At 40.2% G+C, this 27737-nt stretch overlaps 1 protein-coding gene across 10 annotated transcripts; it reads left to right on the forward strand.

The window, feature by feature from the left end:
* Positions 1 to 590: 590 nt before the first annotated feature.
* On the forward strand, positions 591 to 26888 carry LOC119779936 (gastrula zinc finger protein XlCGF8.2DB-like). 10 transcript variants are annotated; one of them, XM_038279793.1, is made up of 5 exons: positions 592 to 912; positions 14084 to 14131; positions 24648 to 25286; positions 25371 to 26126; positions 26211 to 26888. In XM_038279793.1, exons 1-5 carry the CDS (start codon positions 849 to 851, stop codon positions 26564 to 26566), a joined length of 1863 nt encoding a protein of 620 aa, XP_038135721.1. In that variant the 5' UTR covers positions 592 to 848; the 3' UTR covers positions 26567 to 26888. The 10 variants fall into 10 exon arrangements, with proteins under 10 accessions (XP_038135720.1, XP_038135721.1, XP_038135723.1 ...); XM_038279795.1 differs by having other exon boundaries at positions 24648 to 24984; positions 25153 to 25286; positions 25371 to 26888; XM_038279799.1 differs by having other exon boundaries at positions 593 to 912; positions 25371 to 25640; positions 26565 to 26888.
* The last annotated feature ends 849 nt before the right edge of the window (positions 26889 to 27737 follow it).

Genomic DNA, 27737 nt, shown 5'->3' on the forward strand with positions numbered 1-27737 from the left:
CATTAAATCATCAGCAAATAGAAATGAATGTATTTTTAAGTAAATCAGAAATTAAAACATTGATAACAATTAAAACTAGAAAGAAATGGCAAACGATATGGAATAATGAGTCAAAAGGAAGACATTTATATCAGATTCAAAAGTTTATTGGAAAGGAGAGGAAAAGATTTGGAAATAGGAAAAAAGGTATAATTATTTGAAGGCTAAGAATAGGTCACACAGCATTAAACTACAGTCTTTTTAAAATAGGGAAACATGAAACAGGAAATTGTGACAAATGCAGAGATCCAGAAACAGTACAACATATTGTTTTTGAGTGTACTGCGTATGTTAGGGAGAGAATGAAGTTCATACAAGAGTTGAGAAAAATAGGGATTAATGGAATTCAATAAAAGTATTGTAAGGAAACAAGATAAGACAAACAAGAGTTAATTAAATATTATTCAAATATCTAAAAGATACAGGAACAATGAATAGGATTTAGTTATAGGATTGTTTTATTTTTATTTTTTATTTTTTTGGGTATAGTGCAGTCTTCCAAAATTGTGCACCTCACACTCCAGATCAGTAGGTGGCGGAAATGCACCTTTCAGAAGAAGAAGAAGAAGAAGAAGAAGAAGAAGAAGAAGGCGGTAGAAGAAGAGATAAACAAAGCAAGACGGTTGTTAATGCTGGTTAAGAAGTTAATAAAAGTTGAGCACATGCTCACCGTGGATCATACTTTGTTTAATGACTGAGTTCATAAACAACACATCCAGCTTCAAGGAGAGTTTATCAGCGAGCAGTTAACTCCTGCTGAAGAAACATTCACGGAGTTTAAAGGGAGTTTGGTCAATTCGGAGGAAAAGATGGACGACCAACATCTACTGCTGGATTTCACCAGGATCCCCCAGATCATCTTACACCGGATAGGTAGGAAACACCTGATAGAAACGATTCCCTGATGATGCACACTGTGGATGTTAGCCTCATCTGATTGGAAAACTGCTTAGAGGAGATCAAGATGCTAAGCTAAAGCTAACTTCCGGTTGATGGTTAGTTTACGTTGTTGGGTTAAAAAACGTGTTAGTTTTAAGTTGGATATTCAAACATTTGCTCCAGTTAAACCCCTTCCTCCCCTGGTTTGGAGAAAGCTGCTCCAACATTTCAAGTGTATTAGAGACTTTACAGTAAAAACACATCGAGAGAAAAGGGCTACGTCATGCACCGACTTCCTGTTTTGAAAATACAACTGCTAGCTTAGATATTTATTTTTATTGATATTTAATTATCCTATATACAATGGTCTGGCCTTGAAAGTGAAACAGACTGAGTGAAAACTTTTATAGTGAGTAAATAGGATCAATTAATATCTAATTAAAAGAGAAATCTAAATTTTCCAACTACAGTCCACCCTTTCGATTATAGAAGGATATCATTTTGTAATCGATATTAAAAATGGGAAAATTAATGAATATAAAAAACTAAAAGTAACTAAAACTGTAAATATTTATAAAGAAAACAAAAAAAAATTGTGTATATGTAAAGAAAGGTAAAAATAAGAAACTAAAAATAAAAATAATAATGAAACATATATATCAAAAACGCTGCATTAAGTGAGTGGACAAATTAAATGATTATAATAGATGGAAAAATCATGGAAAAGATCATGAAAGCTAAAATGTTTTGCCAATAAATAGAGCCCTGGAATCACATCCTAGTTGGCAAAAATATTTACTGTTTTTCCCCATGATGATACTTTTATGGTAAAATATCTATTGTTGAGAATTTTAATGTTTAATTCTTATCATTATCAGTTACCCTTTTTGTTTCCCTTGAAAGAGAAAAGTTCAAATCAGTCAAAAAAAATGGACTCCTTCATCTCTACAAAGGGTAAGTCAAATTATTAACCTGAGCTTCATTATAAGTAACATAAAAAAAAATATCTCTATGCAAAAAGTTAAAATCATAACACAAAGATGTTTCACACAGATTCAGTTCAGCTCTGCAGAATCAGGTTCAGTCAAAGCTCACATTGAAAAGTTGGAGGATTTAATCTCAGCGCTCCTCTTCCCCAATGGTAGCTGAGATGACCCGATCATCAGAGTTCATTCTCTAATCCAGAAATCTCTGCCAATACTGACCATCAGCCATCAGGTGCTCATCTAACACTTGGACTTTATTTATTTTTTAAGAAAAGTTATATCAAACACTCAGATACTAAAAATTTTTATCTTTCATTAAAATACAACACATTACAACATGTTTCCCTTCTCATTCATGTTGTATAATTAAATAATCAAAAAGCCAAAGCTGATGTCAGACATCTTCAGGTGGGCGTCTTCATCTTTCTGTTGATGTCGGTCCCTTATACAGGCGACATTTTGAACGAGGTTCAATGGATGGTCTGCAGAGCAGCTGGTCCTCAACACATCAGATGGACTACTGATGTGTTAATTAACCAATCAGAGGGGATTATTCTGGTCCTTTATTCTGGGCCGTTTCTCAATATGCGTTCTTGAGCGTTCTCGTGTGCTCGTGTACTCGTGATACGTCATCAGCCTCAGCCCGAGTACCGTTCCAATTCTCAAGAACGCCAGATTGAGAACGCATAAAATCCCCGGATGTTGTTCTCACCCCGCCCTCTTTATCGAGCATGCATCAGAGCAGACTTGTGCGTTCTTCAGACTGGCCGCTTCCCCAGAATGCCCCGCGGCCGCAGCTTGATTCCAGACAGCGCTCACAGTGTTAGGTTAAACATTCCCTTTTCTGCTGCTGTTGTTCTTCAAAAGTACGTTTTGAAATCGTTTGAGGCGATAACATTATACATTTAAGCCTCCCTGTGTGGTCTGTTTACAGAGTTAGTGCGAAATTAAAAAAAAAAAGTCCGACATTGAGCGGACCAGAGTGACCAGCAGACCTCCGAAGGTAACCCGCAGCCAGGGCTAAATTTACCCCGTCTGTAGTGCACTTATCTCGGTCTAGTTATGTGTGAACTACAGCTCGTTCTGATGGCGTTTTTTTGCGGTTCGGTAATTTTTTTTAATGTTTTTTAAGCTTTAGAAATTAAAAATATTGTTTTCAACATGTTTTGTGTAGGGAATAAATAGTTTTGACTGTTAAAGAAATGCTAAACAACGTTGCATGTGATGACGTCACGAGTACGCTTCTGCTCCAATACACATACGTGCTTGCGTGCTCGCGTTCTCGTCAAGTCCGCTCTTCCTGCGTTCTCGCCAAGAACGGACTTGACGAGAACGCGAGTACGTACTCGTGTTCTCGTGAATTGAGAAACGCCCCTGGTTTGCTTTGTTGAAGCTCTTCCTGGTTCCTTCCTGATGAGCTCAGATGAGATCTGATCACTTTCTTTTGATGTCTTTGAGCCACACCTCCTCGTCCTGAAGGATGGAAGGATGGCTGAGATGGTCCTCCATCAGTGTCTCCAGGCACCTTGGTCCCTCTGTAAAGCCGTCTCTAAGGGGAAAAAGGTCATGTAGGTCATTTTAATGTGTCACCTGTCAGTCCCAGTCTGGCCAGAGGTCAGTGGTCTGGTCCGTTCTGTGGTCCAGGAACGGGTCGACCCGTCATGAGCTCATGTGGAGCAAAACTGGGAGTCAAAGTTACCAACGGTCTGAATTAAAGGAGCTGAGTCTGAGAAGGACAGATCAGATGTTATCTTACCCTTTCACAAACAATAGTAGATAAAATAAGTTCATGTAGCTTAAAGAATTTTAGATGAAAGTTTCAACTTTGTCACAAATCACTGAATTATTCCATAATTTCAAACTGACCCAGTAAATTTACTTCCTTAGTGTTCGGTACTCTTTATCACTTCTGCACCTGCAGAAGTCCAAACAAACTTCTCCTCAGCAGAGGAGGGAGGGAGGACTGTGTGGCAGTTTCAGTCAATTTAACCTCCAGATACACTATATTGCCAAAAGTATTTGCTCACCTGCCTTGACTCACATATGAGCTTAAGTGACATCCCGTTCCTAATCCATAGGGTTCAATATGACGTCGGTCCACCCTTTGCAGCTAGAACAGCTTCAACTCTTCTGGGAAGGCTGTCCACAAGGTTTAGGAGTGTGTTTATGGGAATTTTTGACCATTCTTCCAGAAGCGCATTTGTGAGGTCGCACACTGATGTTGGACGAGAAGGCCTGGCTCTCAGTCTCCGCTCTAATTCATCCCAAAGGTGTTCTATCGGGTTGAGGTCAGGACTCTGTGCAGGCCAGTCAAGTTCATCCACACCAGACTCTGTCATCCATGTCTTTATGGACCTTGCTTTGTGCACTGGTGCACAGTCATGTTGGAAGAGGAAGGGGCCAGCTCCAAACTGTTCCCACAAAGTTGGGAGCATGGAATTGTCCAAAATGTCTTGGTATGCTGAAGCATTCAGAGTTCCTTTCACTGGAACTAAGGGGCCAAGCCCAGCTCCTGAAAAACAACCTCACACCATAATCCCCCCTCCACCAAACTTTACACTTGGCACAATGCAGTCAGACAAGTACCGTTCTCCTGGCAACCGCCAAACCCAGACCCGTCCATCAGATTGCCAGATGGAGAAGCGCGATTCGTCACTCCAGAGAACGCGTCTCCACTGCTCTAGAGTCCAGTGGCGGCGTGCTTTACACCACCGCATCCGACGCTTTGCATTGCACTTGGTGATGTATGGCTTGGATGCAGCTGCTCGACCATGGAAACCCATTCCATGAAGCTCTCTGCGCACTGTTCTTGAGCTAATCTGAAGGCCACATGAAGTTTGGAGGTCTGTAGTGATTGACTCTGCAGAAAGTTGGCGACCTCTTCGCACTATGCGCGTCAGCATCCGCTGACCCCGCTCCGTCAGTTTACGTGGCCTACCACTTCGTGGCTGAGTTGCTGTCGTTCCCAAACACTTCCATTTTCTTATAATACAGCTGACAGTTGACTGTGGAATATTTAGGAGCGAGGAAATTTCACGACTGGATTTGTTGCACAGGTGGCATCCTATCACAGTTCCACGCTGGAATTCACTGAGCTCCTGAGAGCGACCCATTCTTTCACAAATGTTTGTAAAAACAGTCTGCATGCCTAGGTGCTTGAATTTATACACCTGTGGCCATGGAAGTGATTGGAACACCTGATTCCAATAATTTGGATGGGTGAGCAAATACTTTTGGCAATATAGTGTATATCTGAGCTATGGATTCATTGAGAATAGATCATTTTAAAGCCTCCACCATTCATCTTAATGTAGGAATTATATCCTGTTATCTATATCCTCTGTCACTTTAATAATTATTATTAATGTTATTATTATTATTATTAATAATAAATAATAGTATTATTATTATTTTTGTAACTTTGTGTCGTCCACCAGGTCCTTACTCTGAATTTTTAGATGAGTTTTCAGAGTTCCTTTCTGATTTGGTATTAAATACTGACAGGGTCATCATAGTGGGAGATTTTGACATCCATGCTGACATTGAAGGCGATAGCTTAAGAGCAGCCTTTAATGCTATCTTAGACACTATTGGCTTTGTTATAAATGTGAATAGTCCCACACATTCTCATCTTCATACTTTGGATCTTGTGCTGACATACGACATAGAATGTGCAGAAATAACAGTATTTCCTCACAACCCTGTCCTCTCTGACCACTTTCTAATAACCTTCAGGATTACTTTAACAGAGTTCACCTCCCCCAAAAGAAGGTTCAATTTTAGTAGATCTTTATCAGATAGTGCAGTTATACATTTTAAAGAATCTTCTTCACTTTCTCTCTCCTCTGTGTCGCTGAGCAGTGCTGCAGAGTGCAAAAGCTTAGCTTATTCCCCTTCACAGGTTGATGATTTTGTTGATGGGGTTGCTAGTTCTATGCGTACTGCCTTAGACAACGCAGCTCCTTTGAAAATGAAAACCGTTAAAAATAGAAAGCTTGCTCCTTGGTTTAATGCAGAGCTGCGCACTTTGAAGCAAAATGCTAGGAAGCTGGAGAGAAAATATCGCTCCACAGGCCTGCGGGAGTCCTTCCTAGTCTGAAAAAATAGTTTACTGCTGTATAAGAGGACCCTTTATAAAGCAAGAGCAGCATATTTCTCCTCATTAATAGAGGAGAATAAGAATAATCCTAGATTTCTTTTTAATACAGTTGCCAAACTCACCCAGAGCCATAGCTCTGTTGAACCGTCCATTCCACCTGCTCTTAGCAGTAATGATTTTATGGGATTTTTTATAAATAAGATTGATCTTATTAAAAATAAGATCATAAGCACTCCTCTATCCGCGATTGTACCTGAGGTAGTTATGGAATCTGAACCGGGTTTAGACTGCTTTGATCCAGTTGAACTTTCTGAGTTAGCAAAATTATTGTCTTCATCTAAGCCTTCAACTTGAATGTTAAATCCTGTTCCAACCAGGTTATTTAAGCAGGTATTCCCTTTGATCTCCTCCTCCATTTTAGATGTGATTATTCTATCTCTGTTACAGGGAAATGTACCTAAGGCTTTTAAGGTTGCTGGAATTAAACCTCTGCTTAAAAAACCGTCTCTTGACCCAGATGACTTGGTTAATTATAGACCTATATCCAATCTTACTTTCTTTTCCAAAATTCTTGAGAAAGTAGTTGCCAAACAAGTTTGCGATCACTTACACCATAATGAACTTTTTGAAGAGTTTCAGTCTGGCTTTAGAGCTCATCATAGCACTGAAACAGCTCTGGTGAAAGTCACTAATGATATTCTCATGGCCTCAGATTATGGACTTGTATCTGTGCTCGTCCTGTTGGATCTTAGTGCTGCATTTGATACAGTTGACCATAATATTCTTTTAGAAAGACTTGAATATTTTGTTGGAATTAAAGGAACAGCTCTAGACTTTTTTAGATCTTATGTATCGGATTGAATTCAGCTTGTTCATGTTAATGACAGATTATACATGCTCCCAATTGGTAGAATTATTAGACAGCATGGGATTAATTTTCACTGTTATGCTGATGATACCCAGCTATATCTGTCTATAAATCCAGATGAAGCTAACCCATTACATAGATTACAGGCATGTCTTGAAGACATAAAAACCTGGATGACTCTTAACTTTCTGCTTCTGAATGCAGACAAAACAGAAGTTATAGTCTTTGGACCAGAGTCTCTGAAAAAGAAGCTGATTAGCCAGTCACTTCATTTGGAAGGGATTTAACTGATTTCAGATAATAAAGTAAAAAATCTTGGTGTTATTTTTGGATCAGGACCTGTCATTTAAATCCCATATCAAAGAGGTTTCTAGAATTTCCTTGTTTCATCTGAGGAATACTGCAAAAATGCGAAATCTCCTGTCCAGGGGTGATGCTGAGAAACTAGTCCATGCATTTGTCACTTCAAGGCTGGACTATTGTAATTCTTTACTATCAGGAAGTCCACAAACTGTAGTTAGAAGCCTTCAGCTGATCCAAAATGCTGCAGCCAGAGTTCTAATGAAAATTAAAAAGAGAGATCATATCTCTCCTATCCTGGCTTCTCTTCATTGGCTTTCTGTTAAATCCAGAATAGAATTTAAAATCCTCCTTCTCACATATAAAGCCTTAAATGGCCAAGCTCCATCTGATATCAGAGATCTGATTCTTCCTTATGTTCCTAACAGAGCACTTCGCTCTCAATCTGCAGGTTTACTAGTGGTTCCTAGAATTTCTAAAAGTAGAATGGGAGGCAGATCTTTTAGTTATCAGGCTCCTCTCCTGTGGAACCAGCTACCAGTTTTAGTCCGTGAGGCAGACACCCTGTCTACTTTAAAGGCTAGGCTTAAAACTTTCCTTTTTGATAAAGCTTATAGTTAGAGTGGCTCAGGTTATCCTGAGCTATCTCTATAGTTATGCTGCTATAGGCTTAGACTTCTGGAGGACATAGGGACCCCCATTTCATCATTCTGCTTCATTCTCTCTCTGTTCTCCTATTCTGCAGAATCTGTTAGTTCAATCTCTAACGTTATGCTCTCTCTTGTTATGCTTTTTCTCATAGTAGCTTCATCTGGTCTGTTCCTGTTTGGCTGTGACTCCATCCTGCAGAGAAATATCAGCTGTGCTGCTGCCATCAACACCATTGTTTATAGAGGCTGGAGATCGGCCTGTTTTCTAGTGTAGTCCTGTTTCTCTGACCGTGGCTGACTGGATGTGCTCTCTTCATCCTCTGACATGGGAGCTGGCTCTGAGCTCGTCTGCCTGGCTGTCTGTTTCCTGGACGGGGCCGCCTTTTACAGCTGCTTTTTGTGTCTCTGCTTCTTTTTCTATGTCTGCTTCTGTCTCCTTGAACCCCAGTCGGCCGCTCACACTGAGCCTGGTTCTGCTGGAGGTTTCTTCCTGTTAAAAGGGAGTTTTTCCTCTCCACCGTTGCTACAAGCATGCTTAGTGTGAGGGATTGTATTTGAGTCATCGAGTCAATGCAATCAGCTGGTTTTCCTTAGATAGAAAACTTTGAATCAATCTGACTGGATGATCTGGTGAACTGTAAAGTGCCTTGAGATGACATGTGTTGTGAATTGGCGCCGTATAAATAAATTGAATTGAATTATATATATCCCAGTTGATTATAATTTTATAACTATATTTCTAATCCATATTGATTGTTTCACCCCAAATTATCCAATTGTTCATGTCATGCATCCTTATATTGTGTCAGGAGAGTGATAGCAGAGATGCTAGAGAAGGTGGAGAAAACAAACAGAGAAAAACTACTAGAAAACACGCTGTCACACCTGTCCGGTCTATGGTGTCCTTGTGCCATGTGCACTAATAGACATCCTTGTGCTTGAAAATGGTGTTCATGACAGACAATCTGTGCTTTTTTTAACAACTTCCTGACCTGGATTAACAACTTCCTGACCGATCGACCCCAGGCTGTGAGACTTGGCTCCCACCTCTCCTCCACCCGCACGCTGAGCATCGGCTCCCCACAGGGCTGTGTGCTGAGCCCCCTCCTCTTCTGCCTCTACACCCACGATTGCAGACCGATCCACAACCACAACCGGATCATCAAGTACGCCGACGATACCGCTGTGGTCGGTCTCATCTCCAGGGGTGACGAGGCCGCCTACAGAGAGGAGGTCCTGAAGCTGGCTGATTGGTGCTCAGAGAACAATCTGACTCTGAACACCAAGAAAACCAACGAGCTCATCATAGACTTCAGGAGGCACAGCCCTGAGCCAGCTCCCCTCTTCATCAACGGCGAGCAGGTGGAGAGGGTTCACAGCGTCGAATACCTCGGCGTCCACATCTCTGACCGCATCACCTGGTCAGAGAACATCACCACCATCATCAAGAAGGCCCGGCAAAGGTTACACTTCCTGAGAATCCTCAGAAGGTATAACCTCAACTCTGATCTGCTGCTGGCCTTCTACCGCTCCTCCATCGAGAGCTTGCTGACCTACTGCATCTTAGTATGGTTCGGCAGCTCCACCGCTGCCGACAGGGAGAGGCTGCAGAGGGTGATAAAGGCAGCGCAGAGGATTATCGGTCGCCCTCTCCCCTCCCTGGCAGACATTTACTCCACCCGGTGCCTCAGCAGAGCCAGGGCCATCTCCAAGGACAGCTCCCACCCTGGCTCCACCCTGTTTGACCTGTTGCCCTCTGGAAGGCGCTACAGGCAAATGAGGATCAGGACAAACAGACTCAAGAACAGTTTCTTCCCCCGAGCCATTGCCGCCCTCAACTCCGACCTGCACTGACGGACACTTTTCACCTGGTTTACATTATTCCCCAAGCCATTGCCCCCCCTCAACTCCGACCTGCACTGTCGGTCACTTTACACCTGTTTTGCACTATCCCCCCCCCCCCCCCCCCCCACAATCTGTGCCAGTACTGTTTACATTTCCTTTTCACTGTTTACATTTCCATTTTCACTGTTTACATTTCCTTTTAATATATTTATATATATTTTTTTGTAACTGTTTACATTCCTTTTCCTTTTAATATATCTATATATTTTTTATATATTTTTTATTTTTATTTCACGGTAGCTGTTATGGAAGTCCCAAATCTCATTGTATCTGTCACAGAATATAATGACAATAAAGGCTTTTTGACTTTTGACTTTTTTAACTACTCTTTTTCTAACCGGTCATCCGGGGGAATTTAAGCTCCCTGAAAACATAGCCTCTGTTATCATTCAATTCAGTTTATTTATACAGCGCCAATTCACATCTCATGTCATCTTAACCACTTTATAGAGACAATTCAGTCAGATTGGTTTAAAGTTTTCTATCCAAAGAAATCCAGCAGATTACATCGACTCATTGACTCAAAGCCAACCCCTCACACCAAGCATGCTTGTAGTGACAGTAGAGAGGAAAACTACCTTTTAACAGCAGGAAACCTCCAGCAGAACTGGGTTCATTGTTAGCGGCCATCTAGCATCAAACATACAGAAAGAAGCAGAGATACAAAAGTTGGTCCATTCCCGGAAATACAGGCAGACGAGCTCTAAACCAGTTCCCACGCCAGAGGATGAAATGTAGCACATACAGTTAGTCACAGTAAGAGAAACAGGACAGCTATGAAAAACAAGCCCATCTTCAACATCTATAAGAAAAGGTGTTGATGGCAGCAGCACAGCTGATATTTCTCTCTAGGATGGAGTCACAGCCAAACAGGAACAGACCACATGAAGCTGTTATGATGAGAAAAATCAGAGCATAAAGTCAGAGGTTGTACTGGGCCTGGGCAAAAACTCGATTCCAGAAATGTATGCAAATCTTTTGTTGCGGGTAGTTTTAAAGAAGTGTAATCTTTTTTCTTTCTTTTTTTTTTTATGTAGCAGCACATTTTAGACTCCCCAGAGTTTTACTGGCTGCAGTATTACTCTCAGGTTGTAGTTTGGCAAGCGACAACTCAACACAAAACGGGAAAGGTTATAACTACAAGTGAGAAGTTTGTTCTCCAAAAAGGAATAAAATCAAATTTTTAAAATTTTAATACGATTTTTTCGCACCCCGTTTTTAATTTCTAGATTTGTGAAAAATCCTTCAGCAGCCCTATGTTGGAGACAGTGTGGGAAGATTGGTGACCATACGCACATTCTTTGGGACTGTCCTGTTATCAGTGAGTATTGGTAGGGGATTAGGGATGAAATAGAGACAATTATAAACAGAGAAATACCTTCAAATGCTCTGTTTTATTTACTGAATATAATACCAGACTATTTTAATGTAGACCAAAAGTATATTTTGCACATTTTACTATTAGTAGCTAAAAAAACTATAACGGCTAACTGGAGACAAGTTTTGTCACCATCTATAGCAGAGTGGAAGAATAGGGTAAAACAAGTGTTTATGATGGAAAAAATGACCGCATGTTTACAACTCAAAGTGGACAAGTTCAATCAAAGATGGCATTTGGTGAAATTATATATGGGTGTGTGATTTTGGGCTGTAGTGATTCTAATGGATCGCAATCTGCTCCGTCATCGGTATTACAAAGGTATATACTTCAATATGTATATGTATGTGTATGTATACATGTAAGTGGGTATATATTTTATACATATAATTTTTTGCTGTTTGTTTACTATATGTGGTATTTTTGGCCTGTGGGTAAGCACCCTAGAGGGGAGGGGGAGGGGTGTGGGTTTGTGTGTATGTATATGTACATATGGTAGTATGTATGTGCAGTTCTCTCTTGTAAGGTATTCAAAGTTTCAGGTGACCTGGTTTATCGTGCTGCATTTATGCTGAAATACTGTATATGCGGCATCAGTATTTCTGTTATTGATTTATTTGCTCTTGGCTCATTTCCGTCTTGCGTCAACTGTGGTTGTATTAGAATTATGGGGTATGTATATTGTATATTGAAATGCACATTTTAAAACCATCAGAAAAGGTTTCTGCTCCAGATAGTTAACAAGCTAGCTGTTAACTGATGCAGGGCTGCCAATTGCACGGCGCGGTAGTGATCTGAAAAGGGGTCCCTATGTCCTCCAGCAGTCTAAGCCTATAGCAGCATAACTATAGAGATAGCTCTTGATAACCTGAGCTATCTCTATATCCATCTCTGTTAGGAACATAGAGAATGATCTGATATCTGATATTAGATTGAGTTTGACCATTTAAGGCTTTATATGTGAGGAGAATTCAATTTACAATTCACTGAAATCCTTTCACAGCTCTAAAGTAACGGTTCAGAGAGGGTAATCTCTAACTATATTGAGAAAAAATCTCTAAATCTATATTCTAATAAATTCCTATCAACATAATGTAGCTCAATAGCTAATGTGATCAATTGACTCAAAATCGTTGTTAGATAATAGCGTTCCACATTAAATCTTGAATTATTTTTAATTTTTGTATGAAAATATAAAAATTTTTGCTCAAGTTTCCAGAACATGTGATCAATTGATTTAATATCAGTGTTGGATCAAATCACTCCACTGGCTTCAAAAGTTAAACATTTTAGTTTTACATTTCAAGTCTCTAAATAGTTTTTAAACATATAGGATAAATTTCAATATTGATAGCTTCTCCGCTTTAAAAACTAGGCCTACACTTTTATTTTGAAAACAGGAAGTCGGTAAACGCTGTGGTTGTTAGCGCTTGTTGCTTCAAAAGTCAAGATAAAGTAGTACATATCGTCTGGCATCATTATTTTGTGGATTTTTTGAGTGTTTGGGGTGGAGAGTTCAGTAAGATATATTACATTTTATGCCTTAGAGTTGAATAAAGCAATTTCACACAGAAAATACACTGCAGGTCAAAAAATAAGTTTAAATCACCTTTAGGAAAGTAAAATAGTCATATACCAACCCAGTCTCATAGGAAAATGTACCCCCACTACGTTGGTCCACACTGCAAAACGTAGTGGAGGTACATTAATGGCAATTTTTTTGTGGTACTGTTACATTTCTTCTGCCTATACGCTTTCTATTGTTTTACGTCCTAGTCACGTGACTTTCAAGATTCCAGCTGGGAGAAGAAAAAATATATATATAGATGGCCGACATTCGCTCATTTTTTTGTGGAAAGATTAATGACTTGAGTTTGTTTTTGCATTAAAATGAGTTTTGATTACATTTCTAGTGAGAAATGTATAGTTTGTTGCCAGAATATTTACTATATTCACTTGCTTGTTCGTTTCTTGCAAAGATTTTTCAAGATAATGTGAAACTGTAACATTTTGGTATAAACATGGCTGAGATTTCTCTAACTTTTAGTGGGAAAATCAATAATTTCAATCAGTTTCTGCATTTAAATGGGTTTTGATTACATTTATAGCGAGAAGTGTAGGGTTTATTTACATAATATTTACTTCGTGAACTTACATAATCACCCGCTTGCTAGTTTTTGCTACGTTTTTCGGATCTCGTCAGGATTATGTGAAATTGCAACGTTTTGGCTGCTACCTATCGCGTAGCATTTAGCTGCCGCCCCGATTCAACATTGAATTTTTTGTGATTTAACTCCATCTGACGGATCAAACCCTCGCCACTGCGTGCGTTGCGTCTGAGGTTGATTTTCAGATCAATGCATTACGTCGTGGCATACGGGAGAAACTAATTAAACTCATTTTAATGCAAAAACAAACTCAAGTCATTAATCTTTCCACAAAAAAATGAGCGAATGTCGGCCATATATATATTTTTTTCTTCTCCCAGCTGGAATCTTGAAAGTCACGTGACTAGGACGTAAAAAAAAAAAACAAAGCGTATAGGCAGAAGAAACGTAACAGTACCACAAAAAAATGGCCATTAATGTACCTCCACTACGTTTTGCAGTGTGGACCAACGTAGTGGGGGTACATTTTCCCATGAGACTGGGTTGCATATACTGTGTATTTTGTGGATTATTTCAGTGCTGGGGGGGTGAGTTCAGCAGAATATATTTAATATTATAAAATAATAATTAATATAATAAATAATATGAATTAATATAATTGTAGGAGACATAAATGGTTATGTGGTGTATGGTGTGTCTCGGGGGTTCAGACTCAAAAGGGAGGTGGGTGTGCACCAAGGAAGTAGGTGTGTATAAGTGTGCACTCGCCTGTCTCACTGATGAGAAGAGTAAGGGTGGGGCTGCCGTAATTTTGTTTGACCGCTTCATTTCACTACGTTTCATATTATTTTGTTTGTCTGTTTTTTTGCAGATGTTCATGAGGAATGCAAAAATGAAGCCGTTGATGAGGAGCAGAAAGGTAAATAAGACACATCTGCTGTAACTTTGGTCATAGAAATATAACTGGTTTACTGGTGTTAATAGTGTTTGATTTCAAAATCTAAAATACAGAGAAAGAAACTTGAAACAACACAGGCAGGTTGGGCTCACTAAACATAGAAACAAGTCCCTCTTCTTGCTGCTCTGTGGGAACGCGGCCGATCTTAGCCGATCAGTTTATAACAGACAATCACTTTTTGGCACAACACCGTCCAGCGAGCCACCATGAGAGCTCTATCATGTATATAGATATCAATGGTTTCTGGTGCTTAGATTCCAACATGGAGGCTGATATGATCCCTGATTAGATCTTGGTGTCTTTTTCTGACCTCACTGTGGAAACCAAGCTGAAGCTGGCTTCAGGTTTAGCTAACGACTGAAGGGCTATTCCACCTCTTTTCTGACCACCTTAAGTGTCTTTAATCTGTTCTAATTTAAAAAATTTCAACACTCAGACACCTGAACCTGGATTAGATTATTCCAAGCTAACAGCAGAATCTTTCAAAGCCTCTTTGGGATTTATGAAAGCTGTATCTGCCTTGTGAAATTTCAACAAAGAGCCCTAGAAGGTCTTTTGTTGCATCTGGCCCACATTATATCTAGTGTTGTAGATCAGCTGGTGGTGGCAGCTGGAATATGCAGATGTCTCTGTGTCTTTCAGGACCCCTCAATGTCTTTCAGGAATTTCCTTGATAAGATCCTCGTCAAGAGGATCTTATCCTCTTTTTTTTTTTTCTTTTTTTTTTACATACTTGGATTATTTGGTTTTTAACAGGAATTGCATAGCCATAAATGTACAATGTGATACATATCAAACAAACCATACAATTCTCTTGAGTCATAAAAAACCAAACAGAAAACACAACAAAACGACCTCCAATCACTCCCAGGAAATAAGAAAAAGTCATAAGAAAAAGGACACCCACACGAGAGAAAAAAATAAAAAATATATAAAAACTTATAAAAAAATAAAAAATGTTTTGAGATAGTACAGTACAGTTTGTGCCCAGGAAAGTATACACGAAGGACTAGACTGGGACAGAATGGAAATTAACCTGACCAACCAATCGCAGTAATGGTTGTCAGAATCTCTGCAAATTTGTCAAAGTAACCCCGTAGTGACAACCTATTTTTTTCAAGTTTAAGAAAATAAACCATATCCCTCAACCAAAGTACGAAAGAAGGAGGTTGTGGTGATTTCCATTTAAGAAGAATTATCCTCCTTGCTATAATGGTCATAAAGGACAAAGAATTTTCTTGGGAAGAGGACAAAGGAGATAGCCCCGAAAACACCCCAAACAAAGCTCTCTTGGGGTTCGGATACATTTTTCTGCCAACCACGTCTGATATAACAACAAATAACTCTGTCCAAAAGCTCTTCAGCTGGGGGCACAACCAAAACATGTGTATAAGGTTCGCAGGAGACTGTTGGCACCTATCACAAACTGGGGAAACTGTGCTATAGAATTTAGACAGACGGGCCCTGGTATAGTAAACGCGGTGCACAAGCATGCATTGAATAAGACAGTCCTAGCACATATAGAAGACTTATGTACCCGGATTAAGATACGTGACCAAAGCTCGTCAGGGATAGCCTCTCCTATATCCTCCTTCCAGAGGGCCTTGATTGATCCTAAAGACTAAGGGCAGATCGAAGCTATGCGATCCACTCTGAGGAATGGGCAAAAGCAAGGAGTCAAGGTCAAGGAATTGCATAGCCATAAATGTACAATGTGATACATATCAAACAAACCATACAATTCTCTTGAGTCATAAAAAACCAAACAGAAAACACAACAAAACGACCTCCAATCACTCCCAGGAAATAAGAAAAAGTCATAAGAAAAAGGACACCCACACGAGAGAAAAAAATAAAAAATATATAAAAACTTATAAAAAAATAAAAAATGTTTTGAGATAGTACAGTACAGTTTGTGCCCAGGAAAGTATACACGAAGGACTAGACTGGGACAGAATGGAAATTAACCTGACCAACCAATCGCAGTAATGGTTGTCAGAATCTCTGCAAATTTGTCAAAGTAACCCCGTAGTGACAACCTAATTTTTTCAAGTTTAAGAAAATAAACCATATCCCTCAACCAAAGTACGAAAGAAGGAGGTTGTGGTGATTTCCATTTAAGAAGAATTATCCTCCTTGCTATAATGGTCATAAAGGACAAAGAATTTTCTTGGGAAGAGGACAAAGGAGATGGCCCCGAAAACACCCCAAACAAAGCTCTCTTGGGGTTCGGATACATTTTTCTGCCAACCACGTCTGATATAACAACAAATAACTCTGTCCAAAAGCTCTTCAGCTGGGGGCACAACCAAAACATGTGTATAAGGTTCGCAGGAGACTGTTGGCACCTATCACAAACTGGGGAAACTGTGCTATACAGGTGCTGGTCATAAAATTAGAATATCATGAAAAAGTAGATTGATTTCAGTAATTCCATTTAAAAAGTGAAACTTGTATATTATATTCATACATTACATACAAACTCATATATTTCAGATGTTTATTTTGTTTAATTTTGATGATTACAAATGACAACAAATGAAAATCTCAAATTCATCATATCAGAAAATTAGAATATTGTGAAAAGGTTCAAAATTGATGGCCCCTGGTGCCACACTCTAATCAGCTAATTAACTCAAACCACCTGCAAAAGCCTTTAAATGGTCTACACAATCATGGGGAACTTGACAGTTGTCCAAAAGACGACCATCGACACCTTGCACAAGGAGGGCAAGACACAAAAGGTCATCGCTAAAGAGGCTGGCTGTTCACAGAGCTCAGTGTCCAAGCACATTAATAGAGAGGCGAAGGGAAGGAAAAGATGTGGTCGAAAAAAGTGTGCAAGCAAGAGAGATAACCGCACCCTGGAGAGGATTGTGAAACAAAACCCATTCAAAAATGTGGGGGAGATTCACAAAGAGTGGACTGCAGCTGGAGTGAGTGCTTCAAGAACCACCACACACAGACGTATGAAAGACATGGGTTTCTGCTGTCGCATTCCTTGTGTCAAGCCACTCTTGAACCACAGACAGCGTCAGAAGCGTCTTGCCTGGGCTAAAGAGAAACAGGACTGGACTGCTGGTGAGTGGTCCAAAGTCATGTTCTCTGATGAAAGTAAATTTTGCATTTCCTTTGGAAATCAAGGTCCCAGAGTCTGGAGGAAAAGAAGAGAGGCACTTCATCCACGTTGCTTGAAGTCCAGTGTAAAGTTTCCACAGTCAGTGATGGTTTGGGGTGCCATGTCATCTGCTGGTGTTGGTCCATTGTGTTTTCTGAGGTCCAGGGTCAACGCAGCCACATACCAGGAAGTTTTAGAGCACTTCATGCTTCCTGCAGCTGACCAACTTTTTGGAGATGCAGATTTCATTTTCCAACAGGACTTGGCACCTGCACACAGTGCCAAAGCTACCAGTACCTGGTTGAAGGACCATGGTATCCCTGTTCTTAATTGGCCAGCAAACTCTCCTGACCTTAACCCCATAGAAAATCTATGGGGTATTGTGAAGAAGAAGATGCAATACACCAGACCCAACAATTCAGAAGAGCTAAAAGCCACTATTAGAGCAACCTGGGCTATCATAACACCTGAGCAGTGCCACAGACTGATCGACTCCATGCCACGCCGCATTGCTGCAGTAATACAGGCCAAAGGAGGCCCAACTAAATACTGAGTGCTGTACATGCTCATACTTTTCATGTTCATACTTTTCAGTTGGCCAACATTTCTATAAATCCTTTGTTTTTATTGATCTTCAGTAATATTCTAATTTTCTGATATGATGAATTTGAGATTTTCATTTGTTGTCATTTGTAATCATCAAAATTAAACCAAATAAACATCTGAAATATATGAGTTTGTATGTAATGTATGAATATAATATACAAGTTTCACTTTTTAAATGGAATTACTGAAATCAATCTACTTTTTCATGATATTCTAATTTTATGACCAGCACCTGTAGAATTTAGACAGACGGGCCCTGGTATAGTAAACGCGGTGCACAAGCATGCATTGAATAAGACAGTGCCTAGCACATATAGAAGACTTATGTACCCGGATTAAGATACGTGACCAAAGCTCGTCAGGGATAGCCTCTCCTATATCCTCCTTCCAGAGGGCCTTGATTGATCCTAAAGACTAAGGGCGGATCGAAGCTATGCGATCCGCTCTGAGGAATGGGCAAAAGCAAGGAGTCAAGGTCAGAGTCTTTAGGCAGCCTAGGAAAAGTGGGAAAATTACTACGAACAAAGCTGCACACCTGTAAAAATCTGAAAAAATCTCGAGATGGGAGAGTAAATTTGGCAGAGAGTTGTTGAAAGGTAGCGAAGATACCATCAATAAATAAATCCCTAAAGGTCTGAATGCCAAGGTTTGACCAAATCACAAAAGTTTTGTCTGTGAGAGGGAGAAAAGTCATGATTGTTTGCGATAGGAGCATATGCTGAAAGGAGTTGTAGACCAAAATAACGCCGAAATTGAGTCCAAACCTTAAGAGAGGTTTTAACTACGCTATTCCTAGTGTAAGCAACAGTCGAGGATTTAATTGGTGAGTAGCTACGAGAGACACAGGTTTTGCCGAATTCGTCTCCGTTACAAGCCAGTGAGGAGAGGATGGGAGACACCGAAGTCAGGCTGTCAAAACCCTAATATTGGAGGCCCAATTGTAGTACCTGAAGTTCGGTAAGGCCATCCCCCCAAGTGGCTTAGGTCTCTCTAAATATTGTCTAGACAATCTAGGGACCCTCCCCTCCCGGTGAAAATCCGAAACAAGAGAATCTACCCAACCAAAAAAGGAATTGGTTAAAAAAGTTGGGACACATTGAAAAGGATACAAAAAACGGGGGAGAACATTCATTTTGATACAGTTAATTCGAGCTACCAGAGACAGTTTAAGTAAGGACCAGTTCTCAAAGTCTTCTTTAACTTTCAGCAGCAAGGGAGAAAAGTTAGCGTTAAATAAGTACTCGAACTCCAAGATATGTGAAACTGTCATTGGCTACTTTGAAAGGAAAGCCGTGCAGTGGAAGAGCCCTAGCCGCTGAGTTAATAGGAAACAATTCACTTTTACCCAGATTCAGTTTATACCCAGATAACCGGTCAAAGTCTGAAAGCAGGTGCAAAGCAGCAGGAATAGAGTTGTACAGAACTGAAAGGTATAAAAGTAAGTCAACAACATAAAGCGAGACTTTAACTTCCAAACTATAACGTCGTATGCCCACAATAGTTGGACTCGAACGAAGCATGATGGCAAGCGGCTCAATAGCCAGGGCAAATAAAAGGGGGCTCAATGGGCACCCCTGTCTTGTAGAGCGATGAAGAAGGAAGTACTCCGACCGAGTGTTATTAGTAGTGTTGCACCGATAATGATACCAGTATCGGACGGGGCCCAGATAATGCCCTGAAATGGTGGTATCGGTATCAGCGAGTACCAAAAAATAGGGCACCGATACCATTTTGAGAGCCATAAGTTTATTCAACTATTGTCACCAATTCCAGATAGGCAATGAAAAGTTCTACTGGATTCACTTTGTATTAGATTTTTTCCTTCTTCACAAAGGTATGCAGCAGCTTGACAAAGCCATGATGGCAATTATTTTACATTATTATGGTATCGGTATCGGCCGATACTGCACAGCCAGGTATCGGGTATCGGTATCGGGGGCCAAAAAATGGCATCGGCGCAACACTAGTTATTAGTCCTAACAGAGACCTGTGGGTTAGAATATAGTAACTTAATCCAAGTCAAAAAAGCTTCACCAAACCCAAACTTTCTGACAATATAAAATAGGTAAGACCACTCAACTCGGTCAAAAGCCTTTTCAGCATCGAGAGAGATCAACGCTTCGGGATTGTTATGGGATGAGTCCTTGTGAATAACATTAAAAAGCCTCCTAATATTAGAAAAAGAATGTCTATTTTGAACAAACCCGGTCTGGTCTAAGTGAACTAATGTAGGCAGAACACACTCAAGATGCATAGCTAAAACTTTCGATAACAGTTTAAAGTCGACATTTAAAAGGCTTATCGGACAATAGGATGAACAACAAAGAGGATCTTTGGCTTTTTTCAAAAGAAGGGAAATGGTGGCCTGATTAAGAGTCTCGGGCAGGATTCCAATAACAAAAGCATCATTATACATTTCTAATAAGAGTGGTGCCAGTTTTTCCCAAAATGTCTTATAAAACTCAGAGGGGTACCCATCAGGGCCTGGGCATTTTCCTCCCTGAAGAGATCGCATAGCCGCATCAAGTTCTGACAAAGTGATAGGTCTACTCAGGTTAACTGCCGTTTCCTGATCAACAGCAGGCACTTCCAATTCGGTGAAAAAATTATCCAAGTCAGCAACCGTGGATGTGGATTCAGATGAATACAATAACCTATAAAATTTCTCAAAAGCAAGGTTAATCTGACAGGGATCTGTCGTCACACCTGTGTCAGTTTGAATCTTGATAATCTGACGCGATGCAGACACCCGGCGAATTTGGTGTGCCAACAAATTGCTGGCCTTGTCACCGTGTTTGAAAAACTGTGCCCTGGACCGCAACCTAAGTTCTGTAGTGCGGTGGGTCATGAGTATATCAAATTCGGATTAAAGTGAAAGCTCTTTATACACATTCGGGGAAGCACAGGCCGCGTACATATTTCGTCTTAGGGTATTCAACTTCTCATTCCTTAATTTATTCTCGAAATGAATAAATGAAATGATCTCTCCCCTAATAAAAGCCTTCAGTGATTCCCAAAGAAGGGAGGGAGAGATACCCGGTGCTCTATTTGTTGCCAGGAAAAAATCTATCTGTTTCGAAATGTAGTCAATAAAGCTAGTGTTTGAGAGAAGACGTGTGTTCAATTGCCATAATGGACGTTGGGATGATAACATGCCTAATCTAACATCCATCAAAAGCGGGGCATGGTCAGATAAAACGATGACATCATATCTACACAAGGACAAGGATGGTAACAGCCTATTATCAATAAGAAAAAAGGTCAAATTTGAGTGAATGTATGATGAGAAGGAGGAGTACTCTCTTTTCAAAGGATTAAAAAAACGTCACGCATCAGATACTGCAAACTCCTGCATAAATGAGTGAATTGTTTTGGCCAATCGAGAGAGCACGGCCGGCTTGGATGAAGAACGATCGAGTGTCGAGTTGACCCAGCAATTGAAATCTCCGCCTAATGCTAAATAATGTGTTGACATATCCGGAAGTTCAGAGAAAAGGCGTCTATAGAAAGCGTCATCATCCCAGTTGGGAGCATAGACATTAGCTAATGTTACACGTATATCCCCAATAGAACCTGTAACAATAACATATCTACCATTGTGGTCAGAAATAATCTGATCACAAGTAAAAGGGACAGATTTATGTAAAAGAATAGCTGCACCCCTGGCCTTACCAGAAAAAGATGAATGATAGATCTGGCCAACCCAGTTCTTCTTCAGTTTCTGATGGTCTTGTTTCCTAAGATGACTCTTGCTCCCAACTGGTTGAGGTGATGTAGTACTTTACTGCATTAAACAGGATTATTAAGCCCCTTGCCGTTGAAACTGGCAAATTGGAGGTCCTGTCCTAGTAATAGAGCCATAGCAAAGTATAAGACATATGAGTAACAGAAAGAATCTGGGCGCTTGATCGATAGAACAAAGGGTCAAGCAGAAGAAAAGATAAGGAAGAGTTGGAGGTACACAACACAAAAAGCAAACCTTGTGAACAAACAAACCGAACATCTCGCAGAAGCATCCCCCCAAATGGGATGCACGAAGCACACTCCCCCCACAAAATGCCCATGGTCCGACCTACAAAAGGTCCTTGGAGAGTTCTTAGAGAGAGAAAAACAAAACCCTCCAAATAGAATGTAACAAAAACAAAATCTAGGTGCACAATATTGTATTTAAAAAAAATTAAAATAAAAATAAATAAAAATTTTAATAAAAATAATATTAAAAATAAATACATAAAAAAAAAAAAATAATAAAAAAATCAAATAATAAAAAAAAAGGTGCAAACCAGTGTGCAAAAACAATACTTAAGGTGCAAGGAAGCCAACCTCAATTATCAAATCTGCAGCGTTAGTGCAAGTTACATTAGTGGTCCTTGGGGCCAAAAAATTTGCCGTAACAAAATACTACAACAAAAGTGTCAATAAAGTCATAGCAATCCCCGTGCATAAACGCAAAAGAATTGTCTTGAAAATGTCTGCCATAGGGCAAACATTCAAACAGAGTCAGGGGATCACTGCATTTTTCAGCTTTTTCTCAACAAAGTCCATGGCGAGCGACGGATCTTCAAACCTCTGGACTAGCCCATCTGGAAGAGTAATTCGCAATATTGCCGGGTAGAAAAGACCAAATTTGACACTTGGACAGCAGTGCAGCTCCTTCTTAACTTTAGTAAAGGCAGTCCGTTATTTTGCCACAGCAGCAGTGAAATCCGGGAAAACAGAAATCCTCCTCCCATTATAAATCAAAGGAGATGCTTCATTGGCCTTACAGAGGATTTCGTTACGTTGTTGAAACATATTCACTCTGACAACGAAGGGACGTGGGGGTTCCCGATCCGTAGGTTTAGCACGGAGGGTCCGGTGAGCCCTGTCCAGCGCGGGTTTGTAGGGCAAACCAAGTAAATCCTTAAGTAAAGTAGCCACAAAATCCGTTGGGCGGCTTCCCTCAGACCACCCATACATTATTCAGTCTCGACCGTCCTTCCAAATCCTCGCATTTCTTTGATATGGATTCCACAATATCCTTTAGCGAAGCAACAGTTGCTCCAAGGGTTGTTAGCTTGTCATTGTAGTCAGTAGCCGAGCGCTCAAGGTCCGCAATAGCTTGTTCGTGCGAATTAACTTCAGTCCCAGCGGAGCAAGAGTAGTCGTAATCTCCCTTCTCACAGCCCCGGACACAATTTTGTCAAATTTGCTAACAAGATCTGAGCGCACACCCTCCAGTTTCTCCTCCATACGCTTTAGCAGATGCTCGTTAGCATCGAATACTGGAGCAGCCTCGGGCTCAGGCGACAGGCGTGGTTTGCTGCGGCCTACCTTCGAGGTGTCGGATTTACCCCGGTTTGCCATGGTTTAATAAAATTACCAAAACTAGTTGAGCATAAATGCCTGTAGATTACGTAATGAACTAAAGCTGTAAAAGAAACTTCAATAAGTCGTGTTCAAAAAGGTTTAAATAGTCACATTCCTGCGGAGCTCCGGCAGATACGTCCTACATGCTTGACGCTCCCCGCCGACCGCCTAACTAGAAATATTTCAAACTCATTATTTACACAGAAGCATTTTAATCAGGTGTTTTGTTTCCCAGTTTTTTTCTTTACTCTATTCAACAGTCTAATCAGTAGAAACACAGATACTGAGGATAGAACTCATTACCACTGTGGGGTTATTATTTCAACAAAGTACAGGAAACCTATGGTTTTATGGCTGTTTGGAGAAATAACTATTAAAGGGAGTCCCTATGTCCTCCAGCAGTCTAAGCCTATAGCAGCATAACTATAGAGATAGCTCAGGATAACCTGAGCCACTCTAACTAGAAGCTTTATCAAAAAGGAAAGTTTTAAGCTTAAAAGTAGACAGGGTGTCTGCCTCACTGACTACAACTGGTAGTTGGTTCCACAGGAGAGGAGCCTGATAACTAAAAGATCTGCCTCCCATTCTACTTTTAGAAATTCTAGGAACCACTAGTAAACCTGCAGATTGAAAGCGAAGTGCTCTGTTAGGAACATAAGGAACAATCAGATCTCTGATATCAGATGGATCTTGGTGAATTAGAGCTTTATATGTGAAAAGGAGTATTTTAAATTCTTAACAGGAAGTAAATGAAGAGAAGCTAGAATAGGAGAGATATGGTTTTGTTTTTTTTATTTTCATCAGGACTCTGACTGCAGCATTTTGGATCAGCTGAAGGCTTTTTGCTACAGTTTGTGTACTTCCTGACTGTAAAGAATTGCAATAGGCTAGCATTGAAGTAACAATTGCATGGACTAGTTTCTCAGCATCACTCCTGGACAGGATATTTCTCTGAATATAAAAGAAGGAAATTCTAGAAACCTTTATTACATGGGATTAAAATGGCAGCTCCTGCTCAACCTCTGACACATTGAGCTGGGGTATATCTCTTCCAGGCAGAGGTGTACAGGAAGCGCTGCTGAGTATAGGCTCAACCTCTGACACATTGAGCTGGGGTATGTCTCTTCCAGGCAGAGGTGTACAGGAAGCGCTGCTGAGTATAGGCTGTCTCATTACTTTCTCATTTGCCAGGCAGTCACTGTGGTGTTGGATGTAAATGCTTTACTTTCCTTAATAATTGTTTGTAGGGAAATAAATTTAGGCCAGAATGAACTTCATATCTTCAGGTTGCTTGATAGGATCCACTCGCTCCTCAACCTCAAGGAGAGAGTTTGGTGCTTATATGTGAGGTGTCCTTTATTTAACAACCAATAGAACGCCTTTTTGCTATGTTTGTCTTTCCAGACCGCCTCCAGGATTATGTCGGAAAAGAGGAGGATTTCTCTGACCAGCAGCTCTGTGGACAGGAGAGGAAATCCATTTTGGACCAAGAGGAATCGGAACATCCGCAGATAAAAGAAGAGCATCAAAAGCCAGAACGTCCCTGTACAAAAGAGGAAACCATGGAGCTCCCCATAAGTGAGCAGAAAGAGCAGCTTGTTCTTAAGCAGAAGATTAAAGATACAAGACAGAAATCTTTCCCATGTTTGACATGTGGAGAAAACTTTCTTAAAAAAAAGCATTTAATGGTTCACATGAGAACTCACACAGGTCAGAAGTTTTATTGTCTGTCCTGTGGAAAATTTTTCACAAAGAAATCTAGACTTGATAGACATATGATAATTCACACAGGTGAGAAGCCTTTTTCCTGTACCATTTGTAACAAGAATTTCACTCGAAAAAGTGATTTGACTACTCACATGAGAATTCACACAAGTGAGAAGCCTTTTGAATGTCTGTCCTGTGGAAAAAGTTTCACTAACAAATCTCATCTTGTTACACACATCAGAATTCACAGTGGTGAGAAGCCTTTTTCCTGTACCATTTGTAACAATAAATTTACTCAAAAGAGTTATTTGACTACTCACATGAGAATTCACACAGGTGAGAAGCCTTTTGAATGTCCGTCCTGTGGAAAAAGCTTTGCTAACAAATCTTATTTTGATAAACACATCAGAACTCACACAGGTGAGAAGCCTTTTGAATGTCCGTCCTGTGGAAAAACTTTCACTAACAAATCCAATCTTGATACACACATCAGAATTCACACAGGTGAGAAGCCTTTTGAATGTCCATCCTGTGGAAAAACTTTCACTAACAAATCCAATCTTGATACACACATCAGAATTCACACAGGTGAGAAGCCTTTTGAATGTCCATCCTGTGGAAAAACTTTCACTAACAAATCTCATCTTGTTACACACATCAGAATTCACACAGGTGAGAAGCCTTTTGAATGTCCGTCCTGTGGAAAAACTTTCACTAACAAATCCAATCTTGATACACACATCAGAATTCACACAGGTGAGAAGCCTTTTGAATGTCGGTCCTGTGGAAAAAGCTTCTCTGACAAATCACATCTTTATAAACACATCAAAGTTCACACTGGTGTGAAGCCTTTTAAATGTCCGTCCTGTGGAAAAAGCTTCACTAAAAAATCTCATCTTGATAGACACATCAGAATTCACAGTGGTGAGAAACCTTTTTCCTGTACCATTTGTAACAATAAATTTACTCAAAAGAGTAATTTGACTACTCACATGAGAATTCACACAGGTGAGAAGCCTTTTGAATGTCCGTCCTGTGGAAAAACTTTCACTAACAAATCTTATCTTAATACACACATCAGAATTCATACAGGTGTGAAGCCTTTTGAATGTCCGTCCTGTGGAAAAAGCTTTGCTAACAAATCTGATTTTGATAAACACATCAGAATTCACAGTGGTGAGAAGCCTTTTTCCTGTACCATTTGTAACAATAAATTTACTCAAAAGAGTAATTTGACTTCTCACATGAGAATTCACACAGGTGAGAAGCCTTTTTCCTGTACCATTTGTAGCAAAAAATTTACTCAAAAGAGTAATTTGACTACTCACATGAGAATTCACACAGTTAAGAAGCCTTTTGAATGTCCGTCCTGTGGAAAAAGTTTCACTAACAAATCTCATCTTGATATACACATCAGAATTCACAGTGGTGAGAAGCCTTTTTCCTGTCCCATTTGTAACAATAAATTTACTCAAAAGATTCATTTGACTTCTCACATGAGAATTCACACAAGTGAGAAGCCTTTTGAATGTCCCTCCTGTGGAAAAACTTTCACTAACAAATCTCATCTTGTTACACACTTGAGAATTCATACTCATGAGAAGCCTTTTGAATAAGTCACAGCAGTTAGATGCCACAGGAATGAACAGTAGAGGTGTTTACCATGTTTGACTGGTGATAAAATGTCCATCTAGAAACTCTTTCACCTCATTACATAAGAAACTCACGGGTTAATGACCTTTTTTTAGGCCAGTTTTGAGAAAGCCATTAATTAACAACTGTGTATACATAGAAACCAGAACAGATAAGCTGTTATATAGTAATCTGGTACTCATTTATCTAAGCAATTGATATGTTTAAATAGAAAAAAAAAATCAAGGCAGACCCATACTGTGCAACTTTGGTATGGTGTTTCACATCTTTTTCTGAATGAATTTAGGCCCCGTCCACACGAACACGAAACGCTGATATTTTCCAGAACGGTTGTCGTAAAGACGGAGACGTAAAATAAATGTGATCGTCCACACGAATGCATGAAAACGCTGCAAAATGTATGTAAGGCCTGTAAGTGGCGCAGCGGTGCCAAAGCAAAAATAAGACTTAGACTTAGACTTCTTTATTTGTCATTTTGTATGCACAGGGTGCATACAGAACGAAATTGCGTTACATACAGCTTATGAACGTTGCATTGATATTTCAAATGGCACAAGTTATAGAAAAATACAAAAAGTGCAGCAGTGGTCAAAGTGTGAACAGTGCAGAGGATAAGAGACAGTGTGCAAGTTGCAGTGGTTCAGTGCAAATAGGCATTTGTGCAAAAAATGCGTTATTGAAAATAGAATGAGATGAACAATTAAAGGGCTAAAAGTTAAAAGTTCAGCAGCATTTGATGCCCGATAATGTGCAATAGGTGCAGAGTTCGGTTTGTGGATCAAAGGTTCAACAGTCTGATGGCAGTGGGGAAGAAGCTGTTGCACAACCTGGTGGATCTGCAGCGGATGCTGCGGAACCTCTTTCCAGAGGGCAGCAGGGAGAACAGTCCATGGTGGGGGTGTGAGGGGTCTTTGATGATATTACGGGCTCGGGACACACAGCGCTGTGATGAAATGTCCTTAATGGAGGGAAGAAGAGCCCCAATGATTCCTTCTGCTGTCCTCACCACCCTCCTCACATTCTTCCAGTCAGAGGCTCTGCAGCCTCCACACCACAGAGAGAGACAGCTGGTCAGAATGCTCTCTATGGTGCTTCTGTAGAAGGTTGTGAGGATGGGCGGGGGCAGGCGGGCTC

This window comes from Cyprinodon tularosa, unplaced genomic scaffold (assembly GCF_016077235.1).
Source record: "Cyprinodon tularosa strain WSP-4 unplaced genomic scaffold, ASM1607723v1 ctg1530, whole genome shotgun sequence".
Lineage (NCBI taxonomy): Eukaryota > Metazoa > Chordata > Actinopteri > Cyprinodontiformes > Cyprinodontidae > Cyprinodon > Cyprinodon tularosa.